At 43.7% G+C, this 24,044-nt stretch overlaps 2 protein-coding genes across 2 annotated transcripts in view; one reads left to right on the forward strand and one right to left on the reverse strand.

The window, feature by feature from the left end:
- Positions 1-10: 10 nt before the first annotated feature.
- LTB4R (leukotriene B4 receptor) lies at positions 11-2,344 on the forward strand. The gene is made up of 2 exons (XM_069097497.1): positions 11-242; positions 996-2,344. The coding sequence occupies exon 2, from the start codon at positions 1,005-1,007 to the stop codon at positions 2,052-2,054; it is 1,050 nt and encodes a 349-aa protein (XP_068953598.1). The 5' UTR covers positions 11-242; positions 996-1,004; the 3' UTR covers positions 2,055-2,344.
- Positions 2,345-3,524: 1,180 nt separating this feature from the next.
- The window catches only part of ADCY4 (adenylate cyclase 4), a 25,446-nt gene continuing 4,926 nt past the window's right edge, over positions 3,525-24,044 (reverse strand). Inside the window, exons 7-26 of the mRNA XM_069097956.1 lie at positions 23,722-23,833; positions 23,315-23,442; positions 22,734-22,892; positions 21,683-21,815; positions 21,076-21,252; positions 12,493-12,536; positions 12,207-12,293; positions 11,904-11,973; positions 11,231-11,328; positions 8,970-9,054; positions 8,266-8,403; positions 7,760-7,867; positions 7,070-7,254; positions 6,782-6,866; positions 5,824-5,982; positions 5,381-5,527; positions 4,918-5,025; positions 4,510-4,624; positions 3,851-3,975; positions 3,525-3,741 (exon numbers count right to left, since the gene is read on the reverse strand). Coding sequence (XP_068954057.1) covers positions 3,598-3,741; positions 3,851-3,975; positions 4,510-4,624; positions 4,918-5,025; positions 5,381-5,527; positions 5,824-5,982; positions 6,782-6,866; positions 7,070-7,254; positions 7,760-7,867; positions 8,266-8,403; positions 8,970-9,054; positions 11,231-11,328; positions 11,904-11,973; positions 12,207-12,293; positions 12,493-12,536; positions 21,076-21,252; positions 21,683-21,815; positions 22,734-22,892; positions 23,315-23,442; positions 23,722-23,833 — 2,407 coding nt within the window. The 3' untranslated portion in view covers positions 3,525-3,597. The remainder of the gene's footprint in view (positions 3,742-3,850; positions 3,976-4,509; positions 4,625-4,917; positions 5,026-5,380; positions 5,528-5,823; positions 5,983-6,781; positions 6,867-7,069; positions 7,255-7,759; positions 7,868-8,265; positions 8,404-8,969; positions 9,055-11,230; positions 11,329-11,903; positions 11,974-12,206; positions 12,294-12,492; positions 12,537-21,075; positions 21,253-21,682; positions 21,816-22,733; positions 22,893-23,314; positions 23,443-23,721; positions 23,834-24,044) is intronic.

Consider the following 24,044-nt stretch of genomic DNA (forward strand, 5'->3'; position numbering starts at 1 on the left):
CCCCACCCTCCCTGACCTCTCTTCCCTCCTCACTTGCTTCTTTGGGGTACAGGGGGCTATTTCTTGCTCAGAAGTAGGAAATAGCATTAAGCACCACCCCTGAGAAAGGTTCTTCTCTCATCCTCCTCTTGCCCCCTCCCCCTTCTCCACCCCTGCTGCCCCAACACTTCCTTCCCCACTGACTGACAAGAAGTAGCATCCAAACCCTGGGCCAGCCAGACCTCCAATCTCTGGCAAATAAGGTAAGTGTCCAAGACGGTGGGTGGGAATGAAGGAAACAACATCTAGTCCATAAGTGAGAGAGAGGACTCAGAGTGGAAATATTTGGATTCACTCAGTACCTGCAACCTTCCCACACTGGTAGCATCTCAGATATCCAAGGGAAGAATTAGGGAAGAAAAGGGAAAATGGGGTGAGAGATGATCAGAAAGCTGGGGGTGATGGAGACTGAGAGGATAGTATGGCGGAAGAATTGGACAGTCAGCTCTAAGGCTACAGTAAGGCATCCCCACAGGAGAGAGGTGTGAGAGGAGACAGGAGAATGGGGGAACCGATTACAGGATAGAACTGAAGAAGAGGAAACTCCATTTTATTTTGAGACTCGGCCTCTTTCTGAAGGGAAGAAGGATTATAGAGGTGTGGAAATGCAACTACTGCAAATTTAGCAATTTGGCTCTGTGGGCAGGAAGCCTTTTGGCCCAGTTAGGAAACTGGTCCATTGCTTTTCTAAGGTAGCTAAAGGACGAGGTGGGGATGGGTGGAGCAGGGTAGGACAGCTCCTGTAAAGCAGGCTCGGAAAATCCTGATACTAGAACATGATAGGATTTCAGAGATGCTGCCTCAGTGTAAGGAAAGCCTGTCAGGTACTGAGCACTTGCACTTGGCTCATGGTCATTAGGAGGTGGCTGCACCCCAGACAGAGGTGGAGGCTGGCAGGAAGCTCTCCCTTTGTCCCATGTCTAGTCCTTTCTTTCTTTCCTGAATTCATCATCCAGGTCTTCCCAATGGCTACCAACACCACAACCCCTACACCAATTCCACCAAGCTTCATGATCATCCGGTCCTTGTCCATCATACTGCTCTCACTGGCCCTGGTGTTGGGACTTCCTGGAAACAGCTTTGTGGTGTGGAGTATCCTGGCCCAAATGCGACATCGCTCTGTCACTGCCCTTTTGATCCTGAACCTGGCAGTGGCTGATCTGGCTGTGCTGCTCACAGCGCCTTTCTTCCTCTACACTCTGGCCCGTGGCACCTGGTCCTTTGGTCTGGCTGGTTGCCGCCTCTGCCACTACATCTGTGGAGTTAGCATGTATGCCAGCGTCCTCCTTATCACAGCCATGAGCATTGATCGCTCCCTGGCTGTAGCTCGCCCTTTTCTCTCTCAGAAGTTTCGAACCAAGTCAGCTGCCTGGCGAGTCTTGGTGGGCATCTGGGTGGTTTCTGCCTTCTTAGCAGTGCCTGTTATTGTGTATCGGCAGGTGCATACAGTGGTGCCCGGCAGAGTGAAGTGTGAAGCTTGTTACTCTACCCTTGGCCACACGGCCTTCCACTTGCTATTTGAGTCCATCACAGGCTTTGTGCTGCCCTTCGTGGCAATTGTGGGCAGCTACTCAGACATTGGGCGGCGGCTGCGGGCCACTAGATTCCGTCGGAGTCGCCGCACTGGACGCCTAGTGGTGTTGATCATTTTGACCTTTACTGTCTTCTGGCTGCCCTACCATGTTGTGAACCTGGGAGAGGCATCCAGGGCCCTGGGGGGGTATAAAATAGGGGAGGGATCAGCAGGGCAGAAGCTGAGCTTTGCTCGATACATTCTTATTGCCTTAGCCTTCCTGAGTAGCAGCTTGAATCCCATCCTGTATGCCTGTGCTGGTGGTGGGCTACTCCGCTCAGCTGGTGTTGGCTTTGTAGCCAAGCTGCTTGAGGGCACTGGTTCAGAGATTGCCAGCACCCGGAGGGGCACCCAGGTTCAAGTGCCCCAAAATAACCCCAATAATCCTTTGGAACCTGGCCCATCAGAGGATCTCACTCTCTCCACCAATCCCATTGAATGAACTACTGAGTGAGACCTGGGGGAGGTTGGGGATGGGCCTGTGCTGGGGTTAGCTCCCCAATTCCTAGGACTGACTGAAGAAAAATGCTGTCTCATTCCAGCTCAGTCATTTTCCCCAGGGGCCATGGAGTCAGAGGAAGCTCTCAGTTTGGACTGACAGTCTGTTTATATAGGAGATGTATTGACATAGGGGTGGGACAGTAGGAGAAGAGATGGAAAAAGATGAAGGAGAGAAGAAACCACACTCTGATCTGTCTCCTTATGCAGTTTTAAAAATTAAAAACTAAAGCCTGAAAACATGTCTATTCATGCGGGATGGTCCCTGCAATGCTGACTGGGGCAACTCAGACTTTTCCTTAGCAAACCTTATCGAAGGGGACTGCTGAGGCCTTGGGTAGAGAGGTGAGAAGACTGACGACTCTGGATTTCTGAAAGAGGCATCTGATGACCAAATGACTGGGTTTGAGGCTGACTCACTTTTCTGGCCACAGAATGAGGGAAAAGAATGACATCCTGGTTAAGGCAGACATACATATAAGCTCACATGTTCACATATACATACACAGAGACATATACATGCTTATACTTATATACACATACCATTGCCTTGAGCTGGGAGACCCATGTATAGCAGCCTGCCAATTCTAAATCACTCATAAGAAAATCAAGAAAGATGTTCTTAACATCGGATATATATATGTACATGTAGACATAGACAAATATTTTGCCCCTCAAAGTTGGCCCTCTTTGGAAGCCCTGCACATCTGGAACAAAGAGGTTAGGTACATTTATGACCTTAGTCTAGAGTGGTAACCATGGTGACTATCAGTGATTGTCAGATTTCCTGCTGATAATCACTTTAGTCCTACATAGGAGGTAATTAGAGCAATGAAATGTCTAACAAATTAGCTTTCAAATTTCCCTTTCATATCTACTCTGAAGCAATTTCTGTTCTTATATCACTCTGCTTATTCCCTAGGGATGAACAGTGGCCTCAGAGGTCCCTCAATCAAACCCTATGCTTGTAGAATTAGAATGGAAGGTCTGATGGTATGTCTTTCTCAAAATCTTCATAAGGGGCAATAGTGGGTCTGAGAGCAAAATTTTTCTTTGGCATTTTCCCTTGGCATTGGTGAGAAAGTAGAAGGGAAACATCTGCCATTGTCTCCAAATGTCTGGAGTCACCAGGAAAGACAGAGCCACAGAAGGACCTTTTTGGTTATCCTGAACCAAGGAAGGAAAAGTGCCTGCCTCAGAATAGAGGCCTTCTCCTTCCTAAGATGGTGAATTAGGCAAGGTAGAATGAGTGAGGGAAGGATACTTTGGCTCTCTCTTTTCCAGGAACTGAGAACTTCCCCATCCCCCCACCCCCCAGCCCTCAACTCCATCATCTGTCTTTGGGAAGGAACCAGCATTTGTCCAGAGGCAGAATGAAGAATGTGGTGATGTCAGAAAGCAGCAACGAACACCATTTACTCTAGGTGAAGCAGTGTTGTTTTATTGAGTATTTTTGAGGGGAAAGGATCAAGGGTGGAGGGAGCATCTCAGCTAAGCGTGGGCCCAGTCCGTGCTAATTCTGTGGACAGGAAGTAGGTACGGAGCTGTCCTTTGCCTTTCACCTTTATTACTCCTCGGCTATAGCAGGTATAGCCCAAAGACTGTAGCACCCGGGCTGTCTCTTCAGTGACCTGGAAACGGTGAGAGAAATAGCGATGGGAGGGGGCGGGGGTACGATCCTGCTTTCTGTCCTGTCCCCTGTGTGTTTTCTACTCATCACGTTTCTCCTGCCCCCCTCACCTGGATCTTGCCTAGAACGCCTGTGCTCTCCATTCTGCTAGCCACGTTCACAGTGTTGCCCCAGATGTCATACTGTGGTTTCTGTGCTCCAATTACCCCAGCCACGACTGGCCCATGATTCAACCCTGAAATAGGAGGGAGGAATTCTTGCCCCCAGGGGAAATTCAGTTGAATGCTGGGTAACGGATGTGGAGAAAGGGGATGATTTACAAACAAAACACTAGTCAGGCTCATTCTCTTGCAGAAAGGGTCACTAAGATAGGAACCAAAGCAACATACTATTTAATTACCCAATAAAACCTTGGGAAAAGGATTAGTGTAGCCAACTGGATTACATAAAATGCCTCAGGATTTTGGAGGATAGATGTTCTTCCTTCATCCCACCTGTGATGATGAGATGTCCTCACCCACAGGTAAAACCTTGCTCACCCCACCATAGTTATAACTCTGAGTTTGAGGGAAGGGTGAGGAATCAGAGTTGGTCTTCAAAGATATTGGTCTGGTGTCCCTCCCCTACCTCCAGTACAACTGATTCAGGGTGAGCTGGTAAGGAAAGAATATCCTAAGGAAGCCCTAAGGAGATCTGAAAGAGATGGGAGGGAGTTTATAGTGAAAGTGACCCTGTGGGTGGGCTAGGGGAAGGAGTCTGGCACCCTCACCCACACGAAGGCGGAAGTTGTTGAATGAGTGCTTGTTGATAATGTCCAGCTTGGCCCCCAGGGCCACTGCAAACTCCACCATGGTGCCCAGGTGGCTGCAACTTCGTTCAGAGTCCTGGCAACAAGTACCACTCACCAGAATGAACCAGCAAAGGAACAGAGACAGGTTATAACCGTGGGAAAAACTAGCGAGGGTCCAGGGGGAGGTACTTTCTCAAGGATGTGCCATTGAGGGAGAATAACATAAAACATCAATGGAGGAAGGGGGGAGAATCACTTCCCAGAGATACACCACTAAGGGAACAGATGTAGGCTTTACCCTGGGGATATGACTAAAGGGGGTTGGTCCTAAGAAGCCTCCCAGTAGGGACAACTTGCTAGACATGGGGAAAGGAAAGGATGAAATACCTGCTGGGTGTCCTGTCCAGAGGTGGCATTTAACCCTGTAGCTGCCATATATGTGCTTCCAATAGTTTTGATCTTTTCCACACCACTGAACTTGGGTTTAGAGAGTAGCTGTGGGGGAGGTAGCAGTATTGCTTAGGAGTTAGATCTCTCTCCCTGTTCTTTTCCCCATCCCTACAGCTAAAGCCCCAGCTTTTGGGAGGGGAGACTGGGATAGAATAGATATGCAATGGGAAGGGAGTAAAGAGCTTGGGTATTGGATGAACAGGGAGTTGTTTTTTCTCTTGTGGGAGAAAAAAAGTAGAAAACCCAAATGGGAATCCTGGAGGGGAAATCATAGCTCTACTGGCTATTGGGGAGATATGTAATTGGTATATATATTGGGAGTAGGTATATAAAGGTCAGGAAGATTCAGAAGGCTGGTGGGAAATGCTGGGGAATGGTGCTTGAGTCCCAAGTTTGTTACCTCATCAAAATCTGCAATGATCTCATTGAGTAGCCGAAGACACTCTAGCCCCTCACGGTTGATGTTGGACTCAGAGTAAAATTCCTTGAAGTCAGGGACAGAAGCAAAGAGGACACAGACACACTCATAGGATTGGTGGTAGAGGTCCTGGGTGGGTAAAAGAGTCATAAAAGTGAGGCACATACCTACCTTAAGTTCCTTGTTTCAATGGGATGGCTTCCTCCCCTTGTTTATATAATCCAAGGAATTCTCCCAGCCCACCAACTTTTTGGATAGATTGGGGGAGGGGGACAGGTCACTCTGGTGAAGTCATTGGGGAAGCTAAAGACTGAAGTACACTTCACTGTGATTCTGAGGGTTAAAGAGCAAGAACAAGGGCAGGGTCAGCTCATAGAAAGAAAAAGCGTTGCTCTATAGTGGAAGTTCTGTGGGGTCAAAGTCACCTCATTTCGTCGGTTCTGACCAATGAACTGGGGGGCCACATGTGCAGGTAGCACATTTTCTAGCAGCAGTCGAGTCAGATTCTCCATTGTCTCTGTCTCTTCCCGCTCTTGCCGAAGCTTCTTTTTCCACAGGAAGTCCAGCCGACAATAATATTCATTCTGAGAGGAGTTCATCATCAAAGAGGGTGGGGAAAGGGAGGCATCAATTCAGGGCCAGGGGAGGGTTGACTTTCCATGTAGGCAAACAGTGGAAGCAGTCTCATCTGTGATCAGGGGCATGGGGAACACCACCCCACTTCACAATACACCCTAAAATACATCTCTCCTTTCTCCATGATACTTAAAATTTCATTTCACAATTAAAGGGAGGGCTTGGGGTATATTTCCCAGAAAAAGTAACAAAGGGACCATATCCAGGGCAGCAAGGTGGCATAATGAATAGAGCACCAGCTCTGAAGTCAGGAGGACCTGAGTTCAAATCCGACTCAAACACTTAACACAAAAACTACTCATGTGACCTTGGGCAAGTCACTTAACCCCAAGTGCCCTCCAAAAAGCAAAAAAAGAAAAAAAGGGACCATATCCTTTCCTTTTTGGTCTGAGGAAGAGAGGAAAGAGATTAAGGACACTGGAGTCCTGAATATGGTGAGGAGAGAGGAAATCAGCAATAAGGAAGGGGTGAAGAAGGGTAAACCTGAAGTCACCCAGAAGACAAACTCTACCTGCTTTGAAATTTTGCCCTGGGACTAACCCTAGGGAAGGAATATGGGCATGGAAGATTGGACAGGGACATGATTGAGGGAAAGTTAGGGATGTAGCCAAGGACAAGGTGATTACCAAATCACAGATATGGGAGAACTAACTTCAGAGCAGACCCAGAGCACTGTGTGCATCCCCTCTCCCACCCTCTCCCTCCATGGAATAGGGGAGTTTGGAGACTTGAAACTGGTAGACTGACCTGCCTAGCCAGAGCCAGAAGGGTGAAGAAGAAGACGAAGAAGGAGATAGCACCCATCAGTTTGGGCTCCTTGAGTACTCCAGGCCTGGGGAAACCACAGGTTAGAGCATCTCATCACGCCCTTTCCCTAAGCCTCCCCCATTTTCCAAGCTTCTCTCCCCCTTTTTTCTTCTTTCCCTCTTGTCAGTCAGCACCAGGGACAGATCCAACCAGCCCAGGTTTTCCAATCCCCCAACCCACCTGAATGGTGTTGGCTACCTCCTGGGCTCACTCCTCAGGGTTGGATACCTTTGAACATTGTGGGCCGGGTAGAGGTGGGCAACAAGGCAGTCAGAGAGCCAGGCGTGGGAATGCAAGAAGAGGCTGCAGGAGGCCAGTAACCAGAGCAGCAACAGCAGCAGTTTCAGTTCAAAGTTCATATGTAGAAAGAGGGAGCAGGAGAGGAAGCCCAGTACACAACAATGCATGGAGTACTGGAGACAAAGAGGCAGGTGGAGATGGTGGTGTCAGTGAAAGGGGAAAGGGTCAGAGGCAGGGTCCAAAGGGAGAGATCACCTCTTCTGTATGAGGGCATGGCGCCAGATGATCTCTAAAGTCTCTTCTCTAAACCCTATAACCCTTCTGCCAAGGTGAGTGAGGTTTTGTGTGTGTGTGTGTGTGTGTGTGTGTGTGTGTGCGTGTGTGTGTATGCGTGCTTTAGTGCCCTTCTAATTCTATTTCTTTCTGGTCCCTACGGTTGCCATTCTCCCTCTTTCCTTCCTCCTCCCTTTCCCAGTTCCTATTTCCGTGGATGAACAGAGAACTGAAAAAGATTTGGGTTTCTCTAACTCCCCTCCCCAAACAGGATGAAACTTTGTGGCCAGATTCTTATCCCTTCCGTCCTGATTATGAAAGGAGAAATCTTTTACCCAAGATTAGGAGGTTTCTAAGCAGAGCCTGGAACAGTGGTTACTGGGTGGAGGCAGGCAAAAGACTCACCGGGATGCTGATGAGAGGGAAGGAACCAGAGATATTCCAGGAGCTGTTGAGAACAGCAGCAGAGGAATTGGGGGCTGGGAAGGAGCAGTCAGACATTGGCTGAAAGAACTGTTAGAGGAGAGAGGGCTGAGAGAAGAGCGAGAAAATTTTCTGAGCACAAAAGTAGTCTGGAATTGGCCCTTAATTGTCCTGGAGTAACGAGTTTGTTTCCTGTATTGGGCCAGGTCCTAGTCAAACAGTTTGCTGTTATTAACTGGGGTTGGGGATGGGTGGGTAAGGGGAAAAGGAGTGGCAGGATTAGGGATCTGATGGGAGGACCAGTATATTCCCAGCCATCAACCACTCAGTTCCTAGACCTAGGCTCTCCACTTCTGCCATTCCCCTAGAATTTAGGTATTTGTTTGTTGTTTAATCCCATTCCCACCCTTAGAGAATGAGGTTTCTCTTTTTCTTTATGCCCACCTCTAAGGCTAGCCATTTTCACCCTGCAGCTCAGCCCTACTCACCAGGTTGACAATGGCCATGGTGAGGACAATAAGGATGGTGGTAGTGCCGAGGGCAACTCGAAGACCAGGCCTCGTGGCTACTGTTCCTGAGAGGGCTGGCAGCCAGTGAAGAAACTTGGGACCTTTCAGGACACACCTCTAGGGAGGAAGGAATGGAGAAAAACTGGGTTGGATAAGAGGCTGTGGCTCTGCCTTCAGGCAAGGTTCTAACTAGGGTTGTCTCAGCAGGTTCTCGGAGTCCCACACACTCTAGTAGCTTCTCTTTTCAATGTTCTGGGACAGAAATAGGAAGTCCTGGTCCTATGCCCTTGGGATAGTGTATGCCCCAACCCTGTTCCCAGACTGGCAGAATGTGAGCAGGTTTCTGAAATATGTCTAAGATAGGTGTGGTGGGACCAAAATCAGAACAAAAACCCTAGATGGATTCCCTCAGCTAGGATCAGAGCTTCAGTCCCTTATCTAAATCTCATTTACTTAAGAAAAATAAGAATGAGCCCCAAGTCTAACAGTTTTTAGAATCATTTTTCTTTCTTCTCTCCATTCTTCTTCTACTATTTTTATTCCCCAGTCCATGGAAATGGTAGAAAACAAAACAAAGCCCCAAATCCCAGGTAAATTTGGAACAAAAAGACCAGCTGGCCCCAGGTTATTGGGGCAGTCTAAATAATAATTATCTGGCCTGGGGTTCCCTAGTCTTCTCTTACCGTCAAGTGTTCTGAGAAGCAGATGAAGAGGAGGAGGCAGAAGAGGATGAAGATGATGCCATAAGTGACAGCCAGAGCTGGAGTACTAACAGAGACACGAATAAAACACTCATGTGATTCTCCTGAGCAGTCATCCTGATGGGCTGTCTAGGTGGAGTTTTCTGCCTGGAAGAACATTCTGGACAACCCCATTTTGTGCTGTTGAATTACATGTCCATGAGGACCAGATGGAATAGCTGTGGAACCAAGGCTTGGAGTGCAACGGGGATTAGGGAAGGACTAGAGCTGTAAAGGTAGAAGCAATGGGGGTGCAGAGGCTCTGAGTCTTCATCAAAATAACTGGGTATTTAGACAAATAAATGCTCACAAACCTGTTGAACTCAGTCCTGACTTCTCATCTTACTGCTGGACAATAAGTCAGGAGACCAGGGTTCTAGACATTAGGCAATTTAATTCTTTGAGCCTCAGTTTCCTCATCTGTCAAATGAGCATAATGCTTTTCTTATGGGACTATTGTGAGGATCAAATGGGACAAGATATGCAAAAGTATTTTGTAATCATAAAGCAATATAGAAACAGAAGTTCTTTTTCTTTATTCTGGAATGCTCAGTCTTGTGGGACCAGAATCAGAACAAAAACCCTAGATGGATTCCCTTAGCTAGGATCAGAGCTTCAGTTCCTTGTCTAAATCTCATTTACTTAAGAAAAATAAAAATGGGGGCGGCTAGGTGGCACAGTGAATAGAGCACAGGCCCTGGAGTCAGGAGAACCTGAGTTCAAATCCAATCTCAGACACAACACTTATTACTCATGTGACCTTGGGCAAGTCTCTTAACACCAATTGCCCTACTTTACCCCCTCTAAAAATAAACAAAACAAAAAAAAAAATGAGTCCCAAGTCTAACAGTTTTTGGAATAATTTTTCTTTCTTCTCTCCATTCTGGAATGTAGAGAACACTGTATTTGGAGTTAGGAAGACCTGAGTTCAACTCTGGTCTCAGGCAATTACTAATTTTGTGATCCTTTGTTATCAAGTTCATTAACCTCTGTCTTCATCAATTTCCTCACTTGTAAAATGACTGTCTTGGGGAGGGGAGAGGAAAGGGAGGGAGAAAAGTTTGGAACTCAAAATCTTATAAAAAATGAATGTTGAAAACTATATTTACATGTAATTGGAAAAAATAAAATATTATTTTTTAAAAAGAAGATGAGAAATAAGAATGATAATAGCACCTACAACCCAGGATTGTTGTGAGAATAAAATGAGATAATATTTGTAAAACACCTTACAAACCTTAAAGTGCTATATAAATGTCAGGGATTATTATATTATTTTTGTGGTATGGTTGGAGGGGACACTGGGTTCTTGAAAACAGGGATCTCTGGCAGATCTCACTAAGTTTTAAAGGTTTCAGGGGTATGGTCCTGGCACCTGAGGATCAACATAGCTATATTGTATATTTTAATAAACTTATCATATATAATGTGAAAGTATTTACAGATCCTGTACTTGACTGTATGTTGCCATGGGGGGGAAGGGAGGGAGGGGGACAAAATGTGAAACTCAAGGAATTGTGGAATTGAATCTTGTAAACTAAAAGTAAACAAACAAATTAATTAAAAAAAATAAACTCATCATCAGAGAGTTGGCCACGAGACAGAAAAATTATCAGGCCAAGGCAACTCATGAAGACCCAGTAAAGTGTGGAGAGACTGATCTACCCGATGAAATCTCAGTTCTTTATTAAAGTATATTTACAAGGCTCTTGAGAGTGTGTAAAATGTGAGGAATATCAGTGATGATGATGATGATGATGATGATGATGATGGTAATGAGTTCCCAAGGCCACCTCAATATTCCCACCTCAGCCACCTGTATCCTACCTCTTGGTACCTTGTCCCCATGGGGAATGAGAAGACTGAAGGAAAAAGAAGGGAAGAAAATGTGGAAGGAGGGAAGAAAGGGCAAGGGAAATCAACAATAGTTAGAACTTCTATTTACATAGGGTTTTACAATTACAAAACTCTTTCATAACAACCCTATGAGAGAGGAAGGGCACATATTGCACCCATCTGATGAAGAAGAAACCCGGGGTTTCAAAGTTTAAGCGACTTCCCTTGGTCATGGATTTTAGTGGTGCAGTTCTAAAGCTAGGTTCAATATTCTTTTCATTACAATGCTTTAAGTGGGGGGAAAAATCATCTCCTTTCCTTGCCCAGGTTCCTCTGTGGACACCTGGAGAAAGGTAGGAGGAGCTCACCTGTTGGCTACCAGCATCTGAATGATGAAGTTGGAGAGGAAAACCAGAAAGGTACAGGCTGCATAATACTTGAAGGCAGGGAGGGCCGAGAGCCGATACTAAGAGAGAAGGGATTAGGTGTGGGGGTTGAGACAAAGGGACGAATGCTGTCTACCACCTTGAAGGAATCAGTCTGGTCTAAGTAGGCGGGTTCCCTTATCTCCACCACTTACAGTGTATTCTTTCCCATCTCAACCATACTCTCAATTCATTACTCAGAATATCTCTTCTATTGGAGGAGAAACTCAGACCAAGAGGGAATATGTATTCCTCATCTGAGAATATAAATTGGTGTAAAGAGAAGGAAGGTTTCTTCTGACCAAGCAAGGGAATGTGTGTGTGTCTGTGTGTGGTGTACACATGTGCATGCATACACAAATCAAGTTATAATTAAGGGGTATCAAGGTGTGAAGCATTAAGCATATCTTAGAAAATGTTCCCAACCCAACCCTAGAAACTGTCTTCTGTAGTCAGCACATAGGAGGAGCTTAACCAATAACAGTTGATTGACAAATCCATGACTGGGCCTGCACAAGGACTTTGGGTCAACTGACCAGGGAGTTCTTTAGGGGTCTTTGAGTCATTCCCTTGGTATCCCCCTTCACCTTTCCCTTTAGATTCAGTGTTCCCATACCTCCTTCTCCATTTCTTTCTCTCGGAAGTACAAGGTAAGTGGGCTGAAGTCCTTGGATCGTTTCCACTGTCTGGGGAAGAGGGTGGGGGTGAAGCACAGAGAAATGTGAGCTGCTCATAGGAGTTAGTATCTAAGTGAGTATTTATCTAAACTACAGTCAGGGATAGATGCCCTACTTTCTCACATTCATTCTAGTCATATAGAAATGCACCATCCCACCACTCCCATTCTCTCCCAGTCTCCTCATCTCCCTGCTCCCTCAATATGAGGAATCCTGAGATTTAGGCTCTCATTTCTACTTACTTCTGGGAATTGAGCTGTTCGATGACTTGGAAGAATTTCTCATCCCCAGTGTCCAGTTCATCTTCAAGTCCCCTAAGGGTTCTGGTCCTGTTGGGGGGAGACCTCAGCCCATCACCAGAGAAACTATCTTGTTACCCTCATGTCTCTGGGCTAAATTGGTGCTATTGTGTGATAAGAACATAGGATCACAGAGATTTTTTTTCAGCTCCCTGTACTTTCAGCTATTTCTGCCCTTATCCCAGCTCCCCAGGCCAGTCAAGTTATGTTATATTGGGATTTTTCTTACCGGTCCAGGCTCCTCTGAGGGCCCAGGGAGGCCAACGCATTTTCCTGTTAGGGGAAAACAAAGTGAATTAAGAAACTCTGTTGGCAAATATCCCTCAGTTCTGTTCAAAGCAATATAAGTTGTAAATTTCAAGTTAAAAAACAATCATTAATGCCTCTAGTCAAGATGGCCTACTTCCCCCCACTTTTTGTTCTCCATTCCTACTGCCACACTGATAAGGACATTGTGGGGAAAGAGAAAGTCTGCAAGTGCCTCCTTGTTGCAGTGTCTTATACTTGGGAAGTCCTTTTTGATGTCTGACCTTCATTTGCCCTCCTGCTGCTTAGGGTTGCTATGCTATAGCATAAGTGTGTCAAGGGAAGGGACAACTTTCCACTTTGCTTTCGTATTGTCAGCACCTAGCACAATACTTAATACGTGTTTGTTGGTTTGGAGTGTTTATTTTGTACCTTTAAGTCATAGTGTTTTTAGAGTTCCCAGGGGTTTGGGTGCCTTACTGTATCAGAAAATTGTCGTTCCCAAAGTAGGCAGCTGAGGGAGAGAGACAGTGCTCAGAGTAAGACTGGGATAGGGATGAATAGGGATAGTCTCAGCTCCTGGCTTGATCACTTTTTCAAATTCCAGTTCCATATTTCTTAGGCTATCTTTGCCCATATATTCCATCACCATTTTAAATGTTTCATGCTCCAAACTGAATCTTTCTCTCACCAACCATCTCTATTCTCAACATTTTCTGTTCCCTCAGTGGTTTCATCTTTCATCCAGCCTTCTAAATTCAGTATCATCTTTGACTTTACCCTCTCCCTCCACATCCACTTACTTTGCTAAATCCTGTCATGTCTTATTTCTAGGATTTCCCATATCCATCCTTTCATTTCCATTTCCATTGCTACCATCCTAGTTCAAATCCTTTATTACCTTTCTTTTAAAAATAATTATTTTTATTTTGAACGAATCTGAGGTGGTCAAAATAAGAAGGGAAACAGGAAACTAGGAAAAAATCGTTGTAAGAAGTTTCTCTGATAAAGGTCTTGTATCCAAGATATATATAGAACAAATTCAAATTGATAAGACTAAGAGTCATTCTAGAACAGATAAATGGCCAAAGGATATGGAAGGCAATTTTCTTTCCTTCTTCCTTCCTTTCTTCCTTCCTTCCTTCCTCCCTCCCTTTCTTTCTTTCTTTCTTTCTTTCTTTCTTTCTTTCTTTCTTTCTTTCTTTCTTTCTTTCTTTCTTTCTTTCTTTCTTTCTTTCTTTCTTTCTTTCTTTCTTTCTTTCTTTTTTCCTTTTGGAGGGCAATTGGAGTTAAGTAACTTGCCCAAGGTTACATGGCTAGTGTTTTTTTTGTGTGTGTGCTAAGTGTCTGAGGCCAGAGGACTCAGGTCCTCCTTACTCTGGGGCCTGCACTTTACTCACTGTGCCACCTAGCTGCCCCCTGGCAATTTTCAAAGGAAGAAATCCAAGCTATCAGCAACCACATGAAAAAAATACTCCAAATCACTAATAGAGAGATGCAAATTAAAGAAACTTTTTTTTTTTTTTTTGGTTTTTGGAGGCGGGGGTGGGGTGGGGAATGGGGCAATTGGGGCTAAGTGACTTGCCCAAGATCACAGCTCTAGTAAGTGTTAAGTGTCTGAGGCCAGATTCGAGCTCAGGTCCTCCTGACTCCAGGGCAAGTGCTCTATTCACTGCCCCACCTAGCTGCCCCTAGTTAGGATCTAACCTCATATCCATCAGACTGGCAAAAAATGACAGAAGAGGAAAACAACAAATACTGGAGTGACTGCAGGAAAGCAAGCTCACTAATGCACTGCTGGAGGAGCTGTGGATTGCTTCAGTCATTCTAGAAAGTGATTTGGAACTATACCCCAAAAGCCACTAAACTATGTTTACCTTTCCACCCAGCAATTCCACTTCCAGGCCAATATACCCCAAAGAGATCAAAGAAAGAGGAAAGTACTTATCTGTGTAGCAGCTCTTTTCATAGTAGCTGGACATTAGAAATTAAAAGCATGTCCTCCTTTTGGGAAATGGCTAAATAAATTGTGGTATCTGAATGTAATGGAAGGTTGCTGTGTCATAGAAATGAAGAGATGGACAGTTTCAAAGGCAACTGTGTAGGGAAGGAGGGAGGAACAGAGTAAGAATTTACATAGTGTCTCCTATGTTTCAGGCACTGGGCTAAGAGCTTTTATAAAAATTATCTCATTTGATCCTCACAATAGCCCTGTGAGGTAGGTGCTATTATTATCCTCATTATTACAGTTGAGGAAACTAAGGGAACAGAGGTTAAGAGAGTGTCTAGGGTCAGACAGCTAGTCAAGTATCTGAGACCAGATTGGAACTCAGGTCTTCCTGAGTCCAGGTCCAGTATTCCATTCAGCTAACTATGGTGGAAGACCTCTATAAACTGTATCAAATCGAAGTGAGCAGAACTAGGAGAAGAATTTATTCAATGATAACATTATAAAGAAAACAACTTTGAAAAACTTCAGAATTTTGATCAATGCAATGATGGAGTCCAAAAGAATGAAGACCAAACATGCAACTTGCTTCTTGATAGAGAGGTCACAAGACTTAAAATGTAGAAAAAGATACATGCTTTTAGACATGAACAATTTGGGAATTTGTTTAGACATGACCAACGTGGAATTATGTGGCTTTGTATATATTTTATGAATATATACATATATAAATGAAAGGTTTTATATATTTTTTATTTGCTTAAGGAGGGGGATAGTGAAAGGGAGAGAATAATATAAGAAAACTCAAATAATATCTGTTATTTTATTTTAATATTATAAATAAAATTATTAATTATTAATATTTAATCAATAGCAATAATTAATCATATTCATTAATAATTATTAATATTATAGATAAAAATAAATATTATTTTATTTCATTATAATTGGCTGCTATGAGGTGAATTAAAACTCAGGCACTAAACCAGAGGTGAGGAACCTACAACTTCAAGGTTACATGTGGCCCTCTAGGTCCTCAAGTGTGGCCTTTTGACCAAGTCCAAGTTTTACAGAACAAATACTTTTATTAAGGGGATTTGTTCTGTGAAGTCTGGATTCAGTCCAAGGGCCACACTTGAGGATTTACAGGGCTGCATGTGGCCTTGAGGTCTCAGGTTTCCCTACGCCTGCACTAAGCCAACACTGCCAAAGAGGAACGGTGAAAACACATTACATCATTTTGCTACTAATATACATATATGAATATATATAATATATGCAAATGTATATATTTAATATATACATATATAATATATACAAATGTATATATTTCATATATACATATATATTTCAATGCACTATCTTAATGGCATAGGATTGCTATTGATATTACTGCTATTGGGAATGTACTTATTGAAAAAAAATACTGTGTTAAGCATATAGGATTTAAATCATTGCCTTGCTAAGACACATATGCTATATAATAACATAATTTTTTTAAAAAGAAGAGCATGAAATAGTAAAAAAATTTTAAGGGGACAGTGGGAATTGAATTCAGGACTGGAGATGCCTGGAGGGATCATACAAGGGTTGATGCTATTCTAGAATATGGCAAATTAAGGTAATCACACTGATGCCCTTTGTTTTGATGATTAAACTGCTCGTGGTTAGGACTAGAGTCCAGGAGGCAACTAGTTGAGGAGGACATGGCTCTACCATCTTTTATTTATTTATTTGGGGTTTTTTTTTTTTTTTTGGCTTTTTTGGAGGGGGGAAAGCAGGGCAATTGGGATTAAGTGACTTGAACAAGGTAACATGGATAGTAAGTGTTAAGTGTCTGAGGACAGATTTGAACTCAGGTCCTCCTGACTGTGCCACCTGGCTGCCCCTCTTTTCTTAATAAAAGATGGTAGGGGTGGCTAGGTGGCACAGTAAATAGAGCACTGGCCTTGGAATCAGGAGAACCTGAGTTCAAATCTGACCTCAGACACTTAACACACACACATGCCGTGTGACCTTGGATAAGTCACTTAACCCCAACTGCCCTCCAAAAAGCAAAAAAAAAAAAATAGGGCAGCTAGGTGGCACAGTGAATAGAGCACCAGCCCTGGAGTCAGGAGGACCTGATTTCAAATCCAGCCTCAGACACTTGACATACTAGCTGTGTGACCTTGGGCAAGTCACTTAACCCCAACTGTCTTGCCTTCCCCCCTCAAAAAAAAAAGACAAGAAAAGAACAAGGCTCAGATACTTGGTATTGTAAAAGGAGCTCTAATTCTGTACTCAAGAGACTTAGGTTCAAATCCTCGCTCTGATACTCACTAGATATGTGTTTGGACAAATAATTTAACCTCTCTGAGTCTTACGTTATTCATTTATATGATGGATATGATTATCTGGTGGTACAGTCATGAACATACTTTAGAACACTTAAGCAATTGCAAAAAATATAACATTGTTTTTATAATACTTCTAATCACCTCCTTCCTTATTATGAGGGCAAAACAATGGGACTGTTGATCCCAACCTACATCCAGACTACATATGGACTCTTATGACTGACTACCTGGGATTACCAAGAGGACACAAAACAGGACCAAGTACTGCCGATTCATTGACTTCAGAAGCATGGCAGAGCCCAGACCAAACATAAAGTCCAAAGTCAAGAAGTAATATTGGAATACTTAACAAACCAAAAAACAACACTACCAAAATGAGTGTTATAGTAATGAGAATGTTCAAGGTAGAAACCCAGAAGAAGAATATATTTCCAAAACATCTACAAGCAAAGAAAACACAACTTGGGCATGAGTTCAATTAAAATGCCTGAAAGAGATAAAGCAAGAGTTTTTGTTTTTTGAGGATTAAACATTATTTCTTCTTCTTCTTCTTCTTTTTTTTTTGCTTTTTAGAGGGCAATTGGGGTTAAGTGACTTGTCCAAGGTCACATGGCTAGTTTTTGTGTTAAGTGTCTGAGGCTCAGGTCCCCTGACTCCAGGGCCAGTACTCTATTCACTGTGACATGTAGCCACCCTGATTAAACATTATTTCATAAATGAAATGAGAAGAGAGACAGAGCCAAGATGGCAGAGAAAAGGCAGGGACTAGCCTAAGCTCTCCCTAAACCTCCTCCAAATACCTTTAAATAATGTCTCAAAACAAATTCTAGAGCAGCAGAACCCATGAAAGGACAGAGTGAAACAATTTTTCAGCCCAAGGCAGCTTAGAAGGTCAGCAGAAAAGGTCTGTTACATTGGCTGAGAGTGGAACACAGTCGAGTGCAGGCAACTCCCCAGAAAACTCACAGTAGGCCCAGGGGGTGACTGGATCAGTGGTAGCAGTGGTGGTTTCTTGACCTCTTAGCACACAGATGTCAAGGGGTCAGACAAGTGATCAGAAGGAGATTACAGGAGGTCCCTTTGCAGGTACCAGGGGCAGTACTTTGTTGCATTGCCCATACTTGGATCTGGGTCACGTCTTTGGTCTTGGTCCCTGGGTGACGAGGAGCACTAGCACACCAGAACTTGTGATCACAAGGGATCACAGTTTCTGGGTGGAAATGACTGTTTGTGGTCACTCACGGACAAGAGCACAGAACAAGAGAGTAATAAATACACATCTCCTTAGATCATACCACCTTGGAAGAACTGAAAACTTACAGGTCCCCAAAATTTTCTCTGAAAACAGCTACAAAAACCCCCTGAATCTTGGAACAGTGCCCCCTCCACTCCAGAAGCAGAGAACCATTTTAGTATAGAATTAAAAGTCACAGAATAGGCTGGAAAAATGAGCAAACAGCATGGAAAAAATCCTGACTATAGAAAATTGCTATGATGACAGGGAAGATCAAAACACAAACTCAGAGGAAGAGAACAAAGTCAAAACTCCTACATCCAAAGCCTCAAAGAAAAATATGAACTGGCCCCAGCCCATGGAAGAACTGAAAAAGATGTTACAAATCAAGTATCTCTGGAGAGGTAGAGGAAAAACTGAGAAAAGAAATGAGAGTGATGCAAGAAAATCATGAAAAAAGAGTCAACAGCTTGGTAAAAGAGGTACCAAAAAAAAAAACCTGAAGAAAAAAACACCTTAAAAAACAGAATAGGTCAAATGGTAAAAGAGACACAAAAATACAATGAAGAGAAGAATGCCTTGAAAAGAAGAATTGGACAAATGTTAAAAGATATATAAAAAATAACGAAGAAAAGAACTCCATAAATGAAATGATTTCTAGAGAAAACAATTGAAAAAAAATGAAAGCACCAGGGGAAAATTGGAAAAGAAATGTTAGTTATTAAAGAAACAATTGTAAAGAGAATGAACAGTTTTGTTAAAAGAGGTACAAAATACTAACTAAATGACAGACTCCTTGAAAACTAGAATAAACCAAACAGATGTTAATGACTGCACAAGACAAGACTCCATAAGATAATATTGAAACAAAGCCAAAAGACTGAGAAGAGAAACTGGAGGAAAGTACAAGATATCTCATAAACAAATGACCTGGAAAATAGATTAAGGAGAGAGAATTTAAGAATCTTGAACTACCTGAAAGCCATGACCCAAGAAAGAAATTATTTCAAGAAATAATGAGAGGGCAAAGTGGAAATAAAATCCACCAGTCAGTAACCTCTTAAAAGTAACCTCCAGGTGAAAACTCCTAGGTACAAATAGCCCAAATTCAGACACTCCAGGTCAAAGAAAAAATACTTCAAGAAGCTAGGAAGAATTTAAGTAGTAATGAGCCACACTTAGCAACTATCACTCTAAAGAAGCAGAGAATTTAGATTAAAGTATTTCAAAAGGCAAAAGATAATGACTTACTTAAACTAAGTATTCTTACCCAATAAAACTGAATATAATCCTACAGGGGAGGGTCTGGGGTGGGGAGAAATACACTTTTAATTAAACAGAGAACTTCCAAATGTTCCTGATAAAAAAGACCAGAACTTCACAGAAACTTTGAAAAACACACACAGAAGTCAAGAGAAAGGTAGAAAGGTAAATATGAGTGAAAAATCATAATGGATTGTTTACACTCTAATATGGGGATATGATACATATTGTTTCTCTAAACCTTATTGTCATCAGGGATTATAGAAGGAGTCTAATAAGACAGGGGGCATGGGTGTGGTTTTTGTTTATAGTTTGATGATCTTAAAAGAAGAAAGGGAGGGGGAAAAGAATAGAATGTGTGGAAGGAAGGGAGAGGGTAGGGGAAATTATCTCATAATTTGTGTGAACAAGTAGAAGATTATTCAAAGAGGAAGGGGTGAAGGGAACAGGTGATGCTTGAACCTCATTTTTATAAATGAAGGAAAAATCCCATAGACCATTGTGTGCAGAAATACATTTCACTCAACAGGGAAACAAGAGTCAAAAGGAAGAAAAGAAAGGAGAGTTAGAGGGTAGATTGAGGGAAGGACTACTCCTAAACAAAATAAACTCTAAGGAGACTGGATCTCAAGGAGGGATTTAAGACAAAAGAAAAAATGGAGAAAAACCTGTGACTGGGCTCTGGGTGAAGGAAAGAGAAGGGGGCAGGATAGCAGAAGCAGATTGCATCAAACCTAGAACAATGATGCTGAGCACACTACTTCTTTCACACCACCCTCTTCTGTATAAGGAAGGAGTGGGGAAACTGACTGACATCATCAATTAATCATTATTCTGGAGGATGCATAATGAAGCTTGCTACCTATCTCCTGACAGAGAGGTGATAGACTCAGGATGCATATATAAATATATGTATATATATGTACATACACATGTATGTATGTATTTTTGGACATGGCCAATGTGAGAATTTGTTTTGCTTGACTATGCATATTTATTAAAATGGTTTTGTTTTTATTTCTTTTATAATGGGGAAGGAAGAGGTGGGAGGGAGAGAGAAAAAAGCTTTAAAAAGATACTGTTTTTAACTTGTTTTATCTTTGTAAAAATATTGGGGATTTAGGATACAAATAATGTGATTTGCAGTCATCGTTTTTACCCTCCTCCTCTGAGGAGTTTGCTGTGAAAATCTTTTCTCTTCTAAGAAAGACTGAATAGCCTCCTTTTTTTTTTTTAAGCTGCAACAGACTGTATTTTAATTAAACAGAAACATTTCCTGATAGGAAGGGGTGTGTAATGCTGAAACTGGAGAACCAGGCAAACAGTGGCATCTGTCTCTGTACATCTGTCTGGTCTGGAGAAAGGAATCTCCCAAATGGAGGTGAAAGTGGTGCTGGTAGGGAATTGAGATCATGCCTGAGGGGCCCAGCCAGCTAGGGAAGTCTAGGATTTGGGAATTTTTGCTGAGGTGATCTTAGAAACCAGGTAAGTAGAAAGCAGTAAACTTTGCTCTTTTCCTGGAAGAGCAGATTAAGGACTGTCTGGGTTAATCCACTGCCTACTCAGCTGGAGGGAGAATTCAGAATCTTGGGATATTAGAAGGTATCAAAGGTTATAACAGGGAGGAGAGTTCACTTGAGAAGTATGGGGGTACATAGGGGTCTGAAGGCACAGGAATGTGGATGAACAGTACTGAGAGAAGGGATATATGTTCCCAGGATGACAATGGAGGCATCTATCCCAGGAAGAGACTGAAGTGCCCAGATAAGGAGGTGGACATACCGGAAGAGGGGGTGAAGTGGGCACAGGGCTGTCCAGGTGACTGAGGTGGGCAAAAGGCTTGGCTGCACCCCAGGACTCCAAGTATCGGGTCATCAGAAGTGATGGACGCATTTTGGGTCCCTCAGGAGGGGACAGTGGACCTCCTGCAGTTACTTCCTCTTCTTCTTCCTCCTCTGCCTGGAAGATTTCAAATGAAGGTGGACTGATGGCAAGACCCTCCACCATTATGCCACCCCCCAGCTCAAATTTCTAGTTCTTTTAAGTCTTTTCTGCATTCCACTTCAGATTCTGGCAATGTATTTCTGATGGAGATCAAGAGAAAGGGCTTAATTGGTGCTGGGTCTGGCTCAGTCTGTAATCACAAGGTCTTCGAGCTAGAAGGGAAGTTAGAGGTCATCTAGAATAATGTTTCCATTTTATGATGACGAAGCCTTAGAAAGAGAAGTTATTTGCTCAAGGTCACGCAGTATAGTAAGTAGAAGAACAGGAATTTGATCTAGGTTATTTAATTCCAAATCTAGGACTCTTTACTCTTCCACCATGCTTCAGGGGCTCAATAAATCTAGGTCTTACTGGCTGTGCTGATAGCTGGAGTGGGGGATCTCACCCTTGGGTCAATGACCAGGTAGGTTGGCTCCCCAAGCTCTCGAAGATATGGGTCCCGATGCCCTGGGGCTGCATCTTCCACAGCATAAGCCCCTCCCAACAGGCCCAGAGTTGCCCCTGTGATGTGCACTCGACTTGGGGTGGGGAGGGGAGAGAAGAAGGGAAAGTGAAGTGTCAGTAGCAAAAATAACAGAATCTTAAGAGTTGGAAGAGCCCTAAGAGGCTGTAGTATCATAAACCTAGAGCTGGAAAGGACCTCAAAAGCCATCTAATCCAAATCCCTCCTTTTACAGATCATTTTGACCAGTTTCTGCCTTAAATGTTCATTCTACAAATATTTATTGAGCACTTGCTATATGCAAGGTACTTGTATTTGGCCTAGGAACTCTGTGCCCAGCTTCCATCCACCCTGCCTGCCTGCTATTTCTCCCATCCCATTCTCCAGTCCCTTCATTCCATTAAGAAGCCCCTCCCCCCCAGTCACTGCCTCAGCTCTGGCTGTATACAAATTAATACATACACACATATATACACACTTATACTATATAAGTAGTCATATATACTATGTACATGTGTGCATATGTTATATACACATGTACATATACTATATAATCTCTCTATATACACACATATCTGTGTATAAGTACTCACACACATATATTAGTAAGAAGCCCCTCCCCCCAGTCATTGCCTCAGCTCTGGCTGTATACAAATTCATATATACACATAAACATACTTTTATAATATATACGTAGTCATATATACCATGTACATGTGCATGTATGCTATATACATATGTACATATACTATATATATTCCGTCTCTATACAGACATACCTATATATATGTACTCACACACACACACATATTAGGCTTGGCCGAAGGCTAGTTCCCTTAGAGGGGATATGTTGGTCGGGGGCTTGGGTGGGCCTGGGCTGGTGGTAACAGAGGCTTGTCTTAAACTCAAAACTTTCTAGACACAACTCTGTTCCTATTGCTTCTTTCAGCCTGAGCTTGTGTCTGGGTCCCTAGAATAGAGCAGACTCACTCACCCTGGTACTCCGCCTGCCTCCATGTGGTTGGCCAGAGTTACATCATGGGACCAGACATCGTATTGCCACTTCTGAAGCCCGATGACACCGCAGAGCACACTGCCTGAGTGCACGCCCACACGCATGTTTATGTCCACTCCAGTGGCTGCCCGAAGCTTCCTAGGGAAGGGCAGAAAGAGGGCAGGCTCAACCCTGGGCTTAATCTGGACCCAGATCCTCTCCCTGAGGCATCACTTCTGATTTTGCCTAAACCATTCCCTCTGCTCAGATTGAGGGGCTTCTTCACTCTAGCAAGGGTGGGGAACCTTGGGTTCTGTCTTTTGACTGAGTCTGTTTTACAGAACAAATCCTTTTATTAAGTGAATTTGTTCTGTGAAGTTTGGATTTAGTCGAAGAGTCACACTTGAGGTTACCTGTGGCCTCGAGTCCATAGGGGCAGGTTCCCACCCCTGTACTGCCTAGTATAAACCCAGGGTTCCGGTCCACCCAACTTCCCTCACTGGACCCCAGGTCCCAGGATCTCTGGGTTTCTTGTTTTTTCCATTCTTCAATCCACCCCAGGGTGTCTCCCAAGCGCTTACCGAATAGCACGGCACATGTCTAGCCCCATGCGCACACAGTTGAGTGCGTGGTCTGGCAGAGAGAGTGGCAGACCAGACACACAATAGTAACAGTCTCCTAGAATCTTAATCCGCATGCATTCGTGCTCCTGGGGAAGAAAGAAAGGGGGTGGGAGACACAGGACATGGGCAACAGATTAGAGGCAACATGAGGAAAGAGGGGCAGGAGATTGAGTAGTGGGGATGATGGGGATGATGGGGATGACTCAGAGTGTCGGGGTTGGGGCAGGCTGTGGTTCCCAAATATCAGGAGGTCTCCCAGAGTCGGGAATCTGAGGGAGTGAACGTCTGGGGACCTGGACGTAGCTGAGATGGGGTCTCAGAAGTAAGGGGTCTTTCTAAGGCGGGAGTCCCTCACCAGCTCTGACCTTGGCGATCTGATCGAACTTGCCAAAGAGTTCATTAAGCATGAGAACCAGTTCCTTGGGAGAGCATTCACTGGCCAGTCGAGTGAAGCCAACAATGTCAGCATACAGCACACTGAGGCAGGATATAGAGGACAGACATTAGAACCCCACAATCCCATGGAACGAAGTACCTGCATTCCCTCCTCTCTCTTCCTTCTTCCCTTTCTCCATTCTTGCCCCAGTCAATCATCTCTCTCTCTCTCTCTCTCTCTCTCTCTCTCTCTCAAAGAGTTCATTAGCATGAGAACCAGTTCCTTGGGAGAGCATTCACTGGCCAGTCGAGT

This window comes from Petaurus breviceps, unplaced genomic scaffold (genome assembly GCF_028583685.1).
Source record: "Petaurus breviceps papuanus isolate PSGF00001 unplaced genomic scaffold, PetGlider_PUasm1.0 37, whole genome shotgun sequence".
In the NCBI taxonomy this organism is placed as follows: Eukaryota; Metazoa; Chordata; class Mammalia; order Diprotodontia; family Petauridae; genus Petaurus; species Petaurus breviceps.

Excerpts from the sequence above, each read along its gene's own strand:
- LTB4R (XM_069097497.1), top strand. The coding sequence starts at position 1,005 with ATGGCTACCAACACCACAACCCCTACACCAATTCCACCAAGCTTCATG.